The following is a 14,335-nucleotide window of genomic DNA, read 5'->3' on the forward strand; positions in this document are numbered from 1 at the left end:
AAAGAAGCAACGGTTATAGGTTAGGTTCATATTGTGTTCATCAAAAATGAATTTACGTTTATAATCTACAAAATTCAGTGTTTTTACAAGTCTACACATAACATTCATGGAACTTTTTAAATGCTTACGTATGTTTTTACCGGATTTTATCCATTTCTTTCGTTTTTCAATAAGCCAAGGCATGTGAATACTTTTGGCAGGAAAATAGTAAAATTTTACATCGTTCGATTTGCCTTTATTTTTCTTGTATGTAGAACATCCGGGAATACAACAATCACTGAAATAATTCTTGAAAATACTCAAATTTCTCAAGAAATCTTATAATTTTCCGTAGCTTGACTAGAGCTTGACAATAAAATTTTCGTAAAAGTTTCGGCTACTCGTCACTAGTGGCAGTGTCATCGCTCTGCACGGTCCCTATACCCAAAATATTATTTTAAAAATATGAAATAAATAGGGGTGATAGACTAATACTCAGAGAAGCCAAAAATCAAATAACATTAAAAAGGGCGTAACCGGCGTTTACCGCTTTGTTGCCCGGGGCCAGCGATATTATAGCGGGAAAACAATTTTCTATAATACAATTTTCAGCATCGTTTTTCTATAATGTCAGGTCTAAAGTCTAGTCAAAGTCTAAGTAAAAGTCAATACAGTCTAGAAGTCAAGTCGGTCGATTCAGTAAAGTGGTATGTAAGATGCTTTAGTCTTTACTGAAACTTTCGACGGAGTTTTAGAGGAAACACAACATAGCATGTTTCTGGATATTGCATACTTTCCTCAAAGACTTCTAATTCTTTGACTTTCCTACACTTGTGCACGATAACAAATATCTAATGGTTTATATCCTACCAATATTACACATTTAAAAACCCAGATAACACAATTTTAGGAAAATGATACAAAAACACAACATCACTCTTTCACATTCCCGGCAAATCTCCAACTTTTTAAAATTATAAATAAGGTAATTGACTAGTAGATTAGACAGTACCAGTCATTGGAAAAAGCACAAGAACACAATATTTATTAATGTTTTATGTTGCTTTAAAAATTTCCTGTTTTTAAAGTAAAACATTCAGTTTTTAAAGCAACATTAATAAATATGGTGTTTTTGTGATTTTTCCAATGACTAGTACTGTCCAATCTACTATTCCTTTACCCTATAGTTATTTCGTTCGAATGCCTGATTTTTCCATTCAGCGTATACGTGTAATATTAAGTATGTCCACAATCCACAGTCCAGGCGGTATTAGTCCTTAAAATCTCTTTAGTTTTAACTTTTAAGTTCTCAACTCCTAAGCCCTAACCCTCTCACAGGTCTTAATTTTTATTTTTAGGGTTCCCTACCCAAAGGGTAAAAACAGAACCCTATTACTAAGACTTCGATGTCTGTCCGTCTGTCTGTGTGTCTCCAGGCTGTAACTCAAGAACCGCTATAGCTAGAGCCTAGACTTCTGAAATTTTCAATTGTGTATCTACTTATAGGTAATATCTATTGCCGCTACAGCCTACAGCAACAATTATACTAAAAACAAAATAAATGAAATATTTACTTAATAATATTTATTTAATTAAAAAGGCCAAAAAAATCACGTTTGTTGTATGGGATAAATATTAATTTTATTTTGTTTTTAGTATATTTTGTTGTTATAGCGGCAAAATATATAAGTACATGATAATCTGTGAAAATTTCAACTCTCTAGCTATTACCGTTCTTGAGTTACAGCCTGGAGACAGACAGACAGACGGACGGACAGACAACGAAGTCTTAGTAATAGGGTCCCGTTTTTACCCTTTGGGTACGGAACCCTAAAAAGCTCTTTTACGGTAAATCGAAAAAAAAAACATTCGCAAATAAAAAAAAACATTAGATTATTATAATTTTTATTATTTTATAAATTTTTTTTAAACATTTTTTATACATTTCTCGGTGAATTCCTTATTTACATTTTAATAACTTAATTTTTACATACAGCTAAGTAGGTTCTAAATTACTAATCTAATATTCTATTGTAACGCACTTCGTCTTCAAGTATTCATTGAGAGCCTCTTGTCCTGAAACAAAAATAAAATATAATAATTTTTAACACGAGTTAATAATAATTAAGGACCTAGATTAGCAACATAATATATCTAAGTATAGAGCTGATGTTTGAACTTTTGGTTTCAAAAGTTGTTTAACCAAAAAGGTATGAAACCTCTAAACAACAAAAAATGTAGGTACGGTCCGCGGGGTTCCTTTCTGTGTGTATCGACGGGTTCCCAAACTTATTTTGCCCACTTTGAGAAGAAATTATGTTTTAGCGCCCCCATTGTTTTAATTTAAAATGCATCCAGATGAAATAAAATTACAAGATAGCCCCAACTCCCAAGCCTCTACACAACGCCCCCATTTTTTTCTGGGTCCCACATCGCCTCCCTTTAGACCTTCAGTGCCCACAAGGGGGCGTTATCGCCCACTTTGGGAAAGGCAATGAATAAGGATACAGAAGTCAATGGGGAAAGGCTGGTATAGACTATAGAGACTAGAGATTTATCCAATTTAACACTGTGTCGCGGTTATTACTCTTGTCTCTGGTCGTATCTAGTATCTACTCTGCCTCAGTGGTAAATTGGATAAGCTCATAATTTTATTATTATTTACCTAAGTCCTTTCCGAATCCAGACTGTTTGAAGCCCCCGAAGGGCGCAGCGACATCGGTCTTGTTGTATGTGTTGACGAATACCGTGCCCGCGTCTATCCGCTCGGCGAACTGCAGGGCCCTCGACACGTCGCGCGTGAATACGCCACTGGCGAGACCGTACTCTGTGTTGTTGGCGCGGCGGATCACGTCGTCTATGTTCCTGGAATGCAAGTTAAAGTATAGTGATATAGTAAAATACAAGCAGATATATTATAACCTCCTCGTTTTGGAAGTCGGTTAAAACACGTAACGTAACTCGGCTGAAAAATACTTAGGGCGTTTGTGCATTACACGGAATTTTACCATCCGGAGCGGCGCGGCATCTCGATTTCCTACCTTATTTCTAAGTGGCAAACGGTAGGGCAAACGTGAAAGTTATGAACGCCGGACGATAAAATTCCGTGTAGTGCACAAACGCCCTAAATAGGAGTTTTGCGGTTGTCATTTTGTAGGCGCCTAACGATTTTAAAAATTCTTGCTAAAATGTATGAAGGAACTTTGATCTAGCAATCGCAACGCGACGCCTGTAGTATGCTAGATCCATTAAAGCACTCGCTATTTCATCAGCCGAACAAGACGGCTTATTTAGTACCTGCTGCTAAACTTGCTGATGATCATGATTGGTCCGAAAGACTCCTCCTTGGCGATATACATGTCGTCGGTGACGTCGGTGAAGATGGTCGGCTCCAGGAAATACCCCTTCCTGGCCACTCGCTTGCCGCCGTACACGAGACGCGCGCCCTCTTTGACGCCTCGATCGCAATACTGAAAAAAAAAATCTAAATTCAAATTTTTGTAAGAATTCAAATAAAAAAAATCGGCCAAGTGAGAGTTGAACTCGCGCACTAAGGGTTCCGTACCATTATAGAGGAAAAATAAGTAAAAATGTGTTTTTTTTTATGGGAGCCCAACTTAAATATTTAATTTATTTTGTTTTTAGTATATTTTGTTGTTATAGCGGCAACAGATAAAACATAATCTGTGAAAAATTCAGAAACCTAAGGTTCACTCGGCGTACCGCGTAAGTTGGCGGTAGCGGTCATTGACTCCCTGTCAAAAACTTGTCATTTTCTATACAAAGCCGCGATTGACAACATCTGACACCTTATTGTCAATCGCGGTATATATAGAAAATGACAAGTTTTTGACAGGGAGTCAATGACCGCTACCGCCTGATGCTACGAGTGTCCATGGGCGACGGAAGTTGCTTTTCATCATGTGACCCGTTTGCTGAAATGCATGAAATAAGGGGGCAAACGCCCCCTTATTTCATAAAAAAAAGAGAAAACCTACCTCTAAAAGCTTGTCCATATGTGCCTTGTGGTTTTGAGGTCCGTGAGCTGTGCCTCTGTGTAGGGGATCACCAATCGTAATCTTCTTTGTTTCCTCTACTACTCTTCTTACGAACTCATCGTGTATCCTCTCTTCTACGAACAGACGACCAGCTGCTATGCAGTTCTCACCCTTATTGAAGAATACTGAAGCCATGCCCTATAAAACGTACGTATTATTATTATTAAGTTTAATTTGTCATAATATTTGTTTAACTTAAGTATTTGAAGTTTCAAGAAGATTGCGGGAATTAACGAAGTACTTACGTTTGATTTTCTAAATTATACGGAAATCGCGTCAGTGGCTTGAACGTAAAAAGGTAAGAAGAAGACAGACGGACACACTTTAAAATTTGTATAATCTATGTACGGCTAATTAAGCCGTATATAGATTGAAGGTACTTACGTTTCTAACAGCTTTATCTAAATCACAGTCTTCGAATATGACTAGCGGAGATTTTCCTCCCAGCTCCAGAGATACTTTTTTCATGTTTGATACCGCACACGATTTCATGATGGTTTGACCTGAAAAATGATTTCATTAAAGATTTTCCACCCATACAAAAAGTAAAATTCACATTTTTTGACATACTTACATTTGGCCATCCACAGATTTTCAAAGTTCTTACGAGAGTGATCCGTTATCATCTGACAAGCGATTTTCTCGGATTTTTTACCATCAGACAAGCCATAGGTAAATTATAAGCCATCAGACAAGCCATAGGTAAATGTCCACCACTTAGCCACGCTACGTCATGAAGAAGAAATCTTCATGGCATGGTAGAGCGTCAACGATATGATATTGTGCTTTGTAATATATTTACCTATTTCAGTACTGCCCGTAAATCCAAGTTTCCGGACAAGTGGATGGTCAGCGAGGGCTTGACCGCAGACCGCTCCACCTCCCGGCAGGATATTCACCACACCTGGTGGAATACCAGCCTTCACGCAGAGCTCGGCGAACTTAAGCGCCGTGAGAGGACATACCTGAAACAAGTATAAAGATGCGGTAAGTTATTTGGTTAAAAATGTAGTATCAAAAATGGGTGTTAGTACCGAAAAGATACTCCTTAAATAAGAAGGAAACAGGGGGAAGTGTTTGAGAAGCAAAAGAAACAGAGATTCATCAGAAGAAACAAACTAAAAAGAAAAGTTTCTTGAATACGTAGACGTAAGAGAAAAGAACGGAAACGCCTGCTTGCTGGTATTAAGAAATATCAACTTACAGCAGCGGGCTTCATCACAACTGTATTTCCAGCAGCCAAACAAGCTGCCATCTTCCACGACAGCATCATCAGGGGGTAGTTCCATGGCGTGATCAATGCGCACACGCCAATCGGCTCTTTCTTCGTTAGGGTCAAGTTTCTGTTTGGTCTAGCATGGTTGATAGGTATCGTGGCGCCCTGGATCTTGTCGCACCAGCCAGCGAAGTACCTCCACGTATCTATAGACATGCCAACATGGGTCTTCAACGCTAGGGTGTAGACCGCCCCGGAGTCCAAAGATTCTATCGTCGCCAGCTCTTCCTTGTGTTTCTCCATTAAATCTGCTAGTCTGTAAAAAAGTTTAAAATTTCGTCAACATCGTCGTTTTAACTCTTAACCTTCGATAATTACATTTAAATATACTTAAACTTATTGTTGATTTACTATTTACTTACTTGAATAACATCTGTCCCCTCTCCCTCGCGCTAATCTTTGACCATTCCCCATGTTCGAAAGCCTTTTTCGCAGCTTTAACAGCTTTGTCTACGTCAGAGGGAGATGCACTTTGTACTTTACATATCACAGACTCGTCTGTAGGATTTACTATCGTTAGCATCTTCCCACTATCAGAATTAACGAATTCACCATTTATAAACAGTTGCGTTGGAAATTTTATTTTCATTTTATTTGCTTCAAACTGTATGCCATCGTATTCTACTTCAGCGTTTCCTGAACCGCCTCTAGTTTTTAGTATGGCCATTGTGAAAAATTCTAAGAAAGTTGTGTTCATGTAAATGTCTTCGTTTTGTAATTCTAAGTTAGCTAAGTCCTTGATTTCTTCTACTAGTCTCACTACATCCATAGATCCTGCGCCTGAAGTAAAGAAGTCAGTATCTTCATCAATATCTATTCTAAGAATAGCTTTCCATATGTCCCTAGCGCTTTCCACGAACTGCTTTTCATCAGGAGTCATTTCTAGGGCTACTTTCTTTTCACTTGCTTTGAAAAAGTTTTGTGCGTTTATCATTTTGCCGTTTACTTTTAATCGTTGGATATTCAGCTGAAATTAAGGTATAACTTTAGTATTTATGTATTTGTAATGAAATTAGTACTAAATTTTTAGTAGCATATTTAGGAAAATGAATATAAATATTATTTAATAATAATAAAAATACCTTGATGCCATCATTGGCTGTAATAAGAAGTCCTGCTTCGTGCAAAACCGCCGGCTTATCAAGACCTGGGATGACTAATGATTCTCCTTGGCTCTCATACTCTCCCTCCCAAAATGACGATCCGAAGAATTTTATTTCTACGTTAGCTTCACTCTTATCATCCACTCCTTCTCTTGTTTGTGGTTTTATGAATGTGGTGGCACCAGGGGAAGAGTCCAGACCTCTTATGAAATTGTGTAACGCTTCACCGCCTTTAGTCCAATCGATCTGAAATTTCACATCATGATTATAAAATGTATGCATTTGCAATATAGCAGAGCTCTGTCATGATAAATGATAATATCCTAGATGTGTAATAAAATCGATCATATGATTTGTAACAAGTTTATTGCATGAATTTAGTTTTACTTCATAATTATTCATCTTAGCACACGATTTGTAATTCTCTAACGTAATATTATGTAGTCTTACGTAAATTATTATTCAGAATATTTCTAATCTACATTTACGATCTAAGCACATTAAGCAAGAACATTTAAAGTTAAAACTTACCAGGTGTGTTTCGGGTTTGAAGAGAGCGGGGTCATAGGAAGCCCCTTCTTCAGGTTGTGTGATTTTGGGTGCAGTACCGCTGGCTACCATGTTGACTGCCTCTGCCAGTGCCTTGATACCTGTACAAGAAGAAAATAATGTCACATCATCATCGTTTGTTAGTTGATAGGTTGAGGGTAAAAAAGGGACTATAACATTTTGTAGGTAATAGTTGGTAATAGTTAGGATTTTTTTTGTTGTAGTTACAAAATTTTATCTAGACACGTTCGTGTACGTTATATTTATGTTCACTATTATACGATATTTTAAATACAAAAGCCGTAATAAAGTTTGTCATTTGTAAAGTATTGAAGTGCCTATACTGTTGACTGCAGAACGTCATTACTTATGTAGGGGTGTTAATTACCTTCTGGATACAAGTATTTGTTATATATCGTATCCACCGTGTCATCTCTGGTGCAGGGGAAACTCCTCTGCAGCAGTATAGGACCGGTGTCCAGGCCGTCATCAGCCCAGAATATCGTCAGACCGCAAGTTGTGTCGCCCTCAATAAGTGTCCTGGAAACAAGGAAATAGAACTTAAAATAGATCTTAAGTTTCTTTTCGATAGTTGTTACGCACGAAAGCACATCATTTGCCTATTTTTGAAACATTAAAGAATGAGAGAGATAAAATTTAACCTGGGTGAACCTCAACCGCTGTCCTCAAGGAGGCCCAAAACCTTTCCAATTTAAATATATTAGCTCGGATGTCGCTTGAGAGTTTTCTTCTCTTAGAAGGTAGACACTGGAACCCTAAGCCAAAACTTTCTGTCATTTCTGAGTAATGTTACCAACCAGTTAATAGACGATGCTCCTCTGTGTCGGGGCAAGATGCTAGGGTGGTAGCAGATACTCTCGTACTTGGGGTGCAGGATCACCTCCATGGGTATGAACTGGGTACAGAACGGAAGGACGTTGATGTCTGCGTTGACCTGAAAATAATTTACCTGATAAGTCTAAGTACGATTACGAAGCTAATCAAACTTTTGATAGGTTGATTTGATGAGCCGTTTCTACCGAGATGTTTTGAGGTTACAACCGTAACAATTTTAGGTTGTTTCTATATGGTGCAGATTCTAGTGGTAGACATTGTAGATTAGGCGTCCAAAAAGGGTATCGTAATACGGGCAAAGTATTGCAAATGACCTGCCACACATTCCCACCACTGCAACATGTTCAAAAAGGGTATTGAAGAGATTGGTTTGATATTTTATCTACTTAATTTGTTTTTCCTATCATTACTAAAAGAATATTCCAACAGATGTCTGCTAAATATTATTTCCAAAGAATCTTAATCGCTTAGCTACTTAATGGATAATAGTTATATAATACAGTAATTATGTTTCGATTTCTAGTTTATGGCAGTAAATTACTCGTTGCAATGTGTTGCATCAGTTTAATCATATAGGTGAAACAAAACTTGGGGAAAAGTATGTCTATAAAATATTATGTATAATAATTAATAAGTCTGCTGTATAATACTTGCCTTCTCTTATACTATGCGACAAACGAGAGAGGTAACCATGATATTAAATCGACAGTTAACTTTAATTGACTGTTGTTAAATTATTTTACGAATCTACGCACTCAGAAAACTCCTAACATTTTCTGTTAAACTCCATTAAAATAAGTTAGTTATTCACTTTAACATAAGTTAGTTCACATATGAGTAGATATTACCTACTTATCATATTATGTATACTAATTATTAGTCCTTAAGAAGTAAGGGGTTTCAGATATATGTGAAATGGACATAATATGTATTGTGGTACTGAATAATATGAAGTATGATATAGTCAGAATTTTCAAGTGAATAATATACATAGTTGGTAAATATTTTGCGTGTTTCCTTAATATTTACCAACTCGTAAGTCAATCAAACTCGCAATTTTTGTTCGTCATCTAAATTAATGTAGAATCATTATTATGAGAATCGCCTAACCAAAACAACGCCTTGTCAGATCTGTCATCTGTCCCGATATGGACGTGGTCAGACGAATCTGATGAGAGGTTAATGGTTATCAGTATTGTTTTATCACCACTCATTATAAATTAAAGCGTTTATTGAGATTGTATAATATTGCCTACCAGGGAATTTTATGGAACTACGTAGATGTTACAAGTTAAGATATCGGAAAAACTAAAAAAACATTTTTAAAACGATAAAAAAACGTAGTAATGTAATCAATAATGCGAACAGAAATATAAATAATCGGCCAAATGCGAGTCGGACTCGCGCACGAATTGTTCCGTGCCACTTTAGAGTTTAGAGCAAAAATAAGAAAAATAGTGTTTTTGTGTGGAAGCCCCTATTAATTTTAATAATTAATAGGGGCTTCCATACAAAATTTAATAATTTTATTTAAATTTTATTATAAAATACTCATTTTATGTATATTTCAGGTGGCCTCCTGTTGTCATTGTTAATAACGAGCAAAAAATGTTTAAAAATCACGCTTGTTATTATTTGTTGTTATAGCGGTCTGTGAAAATTTCAACTCTCTAGAGTCTAGCTATTACCGTTCTTGAGTTACAGCCTGGAGACAGACGGACAGACATCGAAGTCTCAGTAATAGGGTCCCGTTTTTACCATTTGGGTACGGAACCCTAAAAATAATAATTCTTACGTATTTTGGAATAAAGATTGTAGAGAATGGACTCTACACGCTTTTCATATAGTTTTGAAATCAAATAGCTAATTTGAATTGTTGTATTCCACTGTCTATTAAAAGCTGATTAACTACTAATTAGTAATATTCTACTAACTATACAGAATGTTCAGTCGGATTTTAAAAGTGGAATATTTAAAAGCTCAGTGGTGGATTTACTAGCCTCTTTATCACTGCTTGGGTACTATAAAGGTTGCCGATTATACAATGTTGAAATAGTCAAAAATGATATACCGATTTGTATTCTTCAAGTATTTCCGGTATCACTTTCCCTTTGACTCTCCATGTCTTGTATTTGAAAACTGGTTTTCCGTTTTGAGCCGCGATGGTCGCTGGAAAAATTTATTAGCGCGTTAGAGACTCAACTACATTTAAAAATTTCCATTCAAGCTTAGAATTAGTAGCGTTTAAAAGAGCTGAAATTATATTTTTATGGAAGTCAAATTTTGCTTCAATAAACAATAATATTTTACACTTAGGACCAGCTAGGAAGCACATGACAAACTCCTTTTATCCTTAAAATTCATGAACTACTTTTTAAAATTACAATATGTAACATTGCGTATAATAAGAAAACCATCCCATATTGTAATTGATAAAAATATTGTAATTGCCAGTCTTTAAAATTAAAGAAATTTAAAATGAAGTTAAGAGAACACGCTACTCATACCAAATAAAAATACTGACTTAGCCTTTTCTCTTCTTTATACTACCAAAAAATGACAAGATTTATCCTACAACTAGATAAACGTTTGAATTTCCAAAAAATATCTCCACTAACCCAGTGGATCCTCTCGGTTCCCCTTGTCCAGCACTGTGAACACTCCCACCACCTCGTGACCATCCTTCTGCAGCAGCTTGAACACCTCAGCTGCGAACTGGCTCTGCCCTATTATGGCTACACGAAGGTTCCTCTTGGGCGCCTGGAAAAAATTAAGGTTTAATAATTCCAGGAATTTCTAGCGACCAAATTGCTTAAGACATTTCAGGGTGGATATTGCACGTCGCCCAGTGCGCAGATCTGGATTAAAGGTAATCCTGGTTTATCATGACATGACAGAGGTAACATGATATTCAACTTAGGTATAATTCTAAAATACATGCCCTAGAAAATATAATAATTTAGAAAATTTTGCCGAAATCTAGAAATACTTTTTTAACATTTCTGTTTACTTAAAATTAATTACTTATCAAATATGGTAATTAATTAAATATCTACCTCGTCGGGCACTGCTGCTGGAGGCATGTCTGTAAGTTGTAGTCGGTAATGGTAGTTAGAAGTTTCTGACCAGTCGTGCGGCCGCGCGCGAACCGACTAGCTTGACTTAGTCCAAATGTTTCTTTATAAAGAAACATTTCACCTCAACCTTGACTGCGCTTATCACAACTATTATGCATTATTTTTTAATCTTCAACGCAATGACCGGATGATTTAAGGAGAAAAAGAACAAATACATTGATGAAACAGGGAAAACTTTTTAATATTTTCAAGCGCGTTTTTCTTTTGCGTGAGGACTTGACTTAGGTATGCGTAGCTCGAATCTAATCTATATACTATAATATTATAAAGCGGAAGAGTTTGTTAGTTTGTTTGTTCGTTTGAACGCGCTAATCTCAGGAACAGCTACTGGTCCGATTTGAAAAATTCTTTCAATGTTAGATAGTTCATTTATCAAGGAAGGCGATAGGCCAGCGGTAGGCAACAGGCGGACCGCGGTCCGTTTGCGGACTGCGAAAGGTCAAATCTTGGACCGCGAAATATTGTAATGTATAATGTATTTTATACCAAGTATCAATTAATAAATAGATTAGGTATACGTATACCTTTATTAATTAAAATAATATTTTTAAGCAACATCTAAGGACAAGTTCGTTTTTTTCTGGACCTCGTTAAAATTTTCCCACAGTATCCGGACCCCGCCTAAAATTACTTGCCGACTCCTGCTATAGGCTATATTTTATCATGCTAAGACTAATAGGAGCGAGGAAATAGAGGAAAATGTGGAAAAAACGGGGGAAATTATTTGAATAACTTGAACGCGCTAATCGCAGGAACTACGTCCGATTTAAAAAATTCTTTCAGTGTTAGATAGCCCAGTTATCGAGGAAGGCTAAAGGCTATATTATTTTATCACGCTAAGACTAATAGGAGCCAAGAAATAGAAGAAAATGTGGAAAAACGGGGGAAATTATTTGAAAGGGCTTATCTCACGAACTACTGGAGCATTTTTTCTGTTATTTGGATCAGATAAGAAGTAGACCACGTGAAGGATCATAGGTTTTTTTTTGTGGACTAATTTTTCTGTGACCGCCGCTTTGCCGCCGACATGCCGGCTTCCACGATAAAACGTTGGGTGTACGTTAAATGCCCTTTTGATTTACGCACCGCGGATGTTTTGTGCGGTTCAGAAGTGTAAACGTTGTGAGGTCCTCTAACGTGCACGTTAAAAAGTTATCATCGACGGAAATTGAAAAGCGTCTCCATAATTATTATATTTCCATACAATTTACTTCCCTATGTTATCGTCTTACCGCGGACGTCCACGATATTAACCCCACGTGCAAAATTATGAAAGCGCATTAGAAGAGAAGACTGGCTGTTTCTTTCATTTGTTATTTGATAGATAGTGGATCATACGTATGTCAAAGTTTAGTACTTAAAAATTATAGACAGATACTTACATCAAACAATGTTTGATGCATAAAATTCTATTGAAAAAATCGTGAAAATGAATGTTAATCTTATAATACTTATAATATTTATTACTTTTTTTCGTAATTTATTCAAATATTGTGATTATTTGCAAAAAAAACCCACCAAACTGCCAATCTCGCGAGATCTCGAAATTGGCGAGATCTCGCGGTATTGTATTCATAAACTCGCGGGATCTCGCTTGAGCCCCAATCTCGCGAGATTTGCATTCCCTAGAAATATCTAATTTACGCGGGCGAAGCCGCGTGGAACGTCTAGTTTTAAAAATATTTGCAGATGCGTTTTCCTTCACAACATTAATCAAATTGAGTATCATGTATTTTATTAAAATTTAATATATTAGTTTGTTTATATCTAGTATTTGTGTATTAGTATATTTTTAAATACTTAGTACTTATTTTAAGCCCAATAGGTATAGAATCTAACATTTTAGAATAGTATTTACATTTAGAGTAAGTGGAAGTAATGTGTGTAAGATTAAATAAATAAAATAAAATAAAAATAGCCTTTATTCTATTACCAGTAATTGTTACAAAGATTACATGCATACATTGTTTATTATTGATACTATTCGGATTAAAATATATTACATTACAATTTATTGGTTACATTAAAAACATTTCATTTTAAATAAAATATTTAAAAAAAAAAAAAAAAGTAAGATTATTCCTAAGTAATTAAGTATGATAAGCCTTATTTAATTTTTAGTTTTATTCCAACTCAAGCTGCACTGTGTTGTTAATTATTGTTATTAATAATTGTTTCCATGCGCCAGAGGTTGCTTGGAAGAAATCGCTTATAAAGCAGCCTTTGTGCTCATGCTGAGTTCATGTGAATTTCCTTTATTTCATTTGTATATTTTGAGCACAATAAAGCACATTAATTCATTTATAAATTCATTATATAGTAATCTTTGATTCATATTAATATTATAAAATTATTTAAATTATGAGACTATAAGGGGCTGTTTCACCACTTCCTGATAAGTGCCGGATAGGCTATCCACCATTTAACTTGACAGATAGAGTATGGAGAATCTGTCAAATAAGTTGTGGATACCCTATCCGGCACTTTATCAGAAAGTGGTAAAAGAGGCCCTAAATCATAAAGAAACTAAAATGACTTTGTATTGCATAAAAAAATAATTAATCATTGAATAACGATTAATGACGTCTTAATCGAGGTTTAATAGGTTCAAGTGCATTGTGTTTACAAACTTTTGTAAACAAAATCCGGTCAGCTGGGATTACCAGCTGACCTGAAGATGTCTTTGAATTCTAGTTGTTTCTAGTTTATAAATATCTAAAATCCAGATTTTAATTCTTCTAAATTTATTTTATTTCTAAAAAAAAATATTAAATGTAATGTGCTCTGAATCAGAGTTGCATAGCGGGCCATACGTATATATTGGAAGGGTGTTTTGTAGGAACCCGGCAATGTATAATATACTATACTATCATTTTCTCGAAAATTGTCAAATAGGGATTTTTTAAATATTTTTCTGTACATCTTTAGACACTAAAGGAAAGGTATATGAACAAAAAAAATTAAAAACCGCGAAAAAAAAATCTGTCGAATTAAGGGTTAAATACAAAAGTAAAAGTAAAAAAGTTATATGGCGCCCAACCCCTATCAACTGTAGTTTTTGAAATAATGTACAGTCAACGTACAAGGCGGCGGCAACGGCGTTACCGACGTAGTTTTTGTCGTCTATGTGGTAAGATTTATTTGCGCTTAGAAAGGTTACGAATGTCTTGTCTTAGACAGTACACCTTATGCCCGTTGCAGACGATGCACAGTAGCTTGCGCGAGTACTTGCGCAGGTACTTGCGCCAGCGTTCAAACGTAAAAAGATCACGCGAAGTAGCTTTGTATAGTGCCAGTGCATAGTAGGCAACCATGGACAAGCGTATGGTTTTGAATAAACTTTTTAAGTGCCTAATTCAAGAGCTAAATGGAGTGATA

General features: G+C 35.8%; 1 protein-coding gene across 1 annotated transcript; it reads right to left on the reverse strand.

Moving 5' to 3' along the window:
* Nucleotides 1-1,903: 1,903 nt before the first annotated feature.
* LOC121727848 (cytosolic 10-formyltetrahydrofolate dehydrogenase) lies at nt 1,904-10,963 on the reverse strand. Its single transcript, XM_042115877.1, has 15 exons — nt 10,877-10,963; nt 10,439-10,580; nt 9,892-9,989; nt 7,784-7,920; nt 7,354-7,505; nt 6,948-7,066; nt 6,396-6,662; nt 5,676-6,280; nt 5,242-5,569; nt 4,840-5,002; nt 4,422-4,540; nt 3,978-4,175; nt 3,277-3,449; nt 2,645-2,844; nt 1,904-2,055 (listed from the first exon to the last, which is right to left on the reverse strand). Exons 1-15 carry the CDS (start codon nt 10,901-10,903, stop codon nt 2,000-2,002), a joined length of 2,784 nt encoding a protein of 927 aa, XP_041971811.1. The 5' UTR covers nt 10,904-10,963; the 3' UTR covers nt 1,904-1,999.
* Between the last annotated feature and the right edge of the window lie 3,372 nt (nt 10,964-14,335).

Source organism: Aricia agestis, chromosome 6 (genome assembly GCF_905147365.1).
Source record: "Aricia agestis chromosome 6, ilAriAges1.1, whole genome shotgun sequence".
NCBI lineage: Eukaryota > Metazoa > Arthropoda > Insecta > Lepidoptera > Lycaenidae > Aricia > Aricia agestis.

Coding starts and splice junctions, on each gene's coding strand:
- LOC121727848 (XM_042115877.1), bottom strand. CDS start 10,903: ATGCCTCCAGCAGCAGTGCCCGACGAG. Junction 4,541..4,839: donor TACGGGCAGTACTGAAATAG/GTAAATATATTA, acceptor ATCATTTTTCAG/GTCAAACCATCATGAAATCG. Junction 4,176..4,421: donor TAGATAAAGCTGTTAGAAAC/GTAAGTACCTTC, acceptor TACGTTTTATAG/GGCATGGCTTCAGTATTCTT.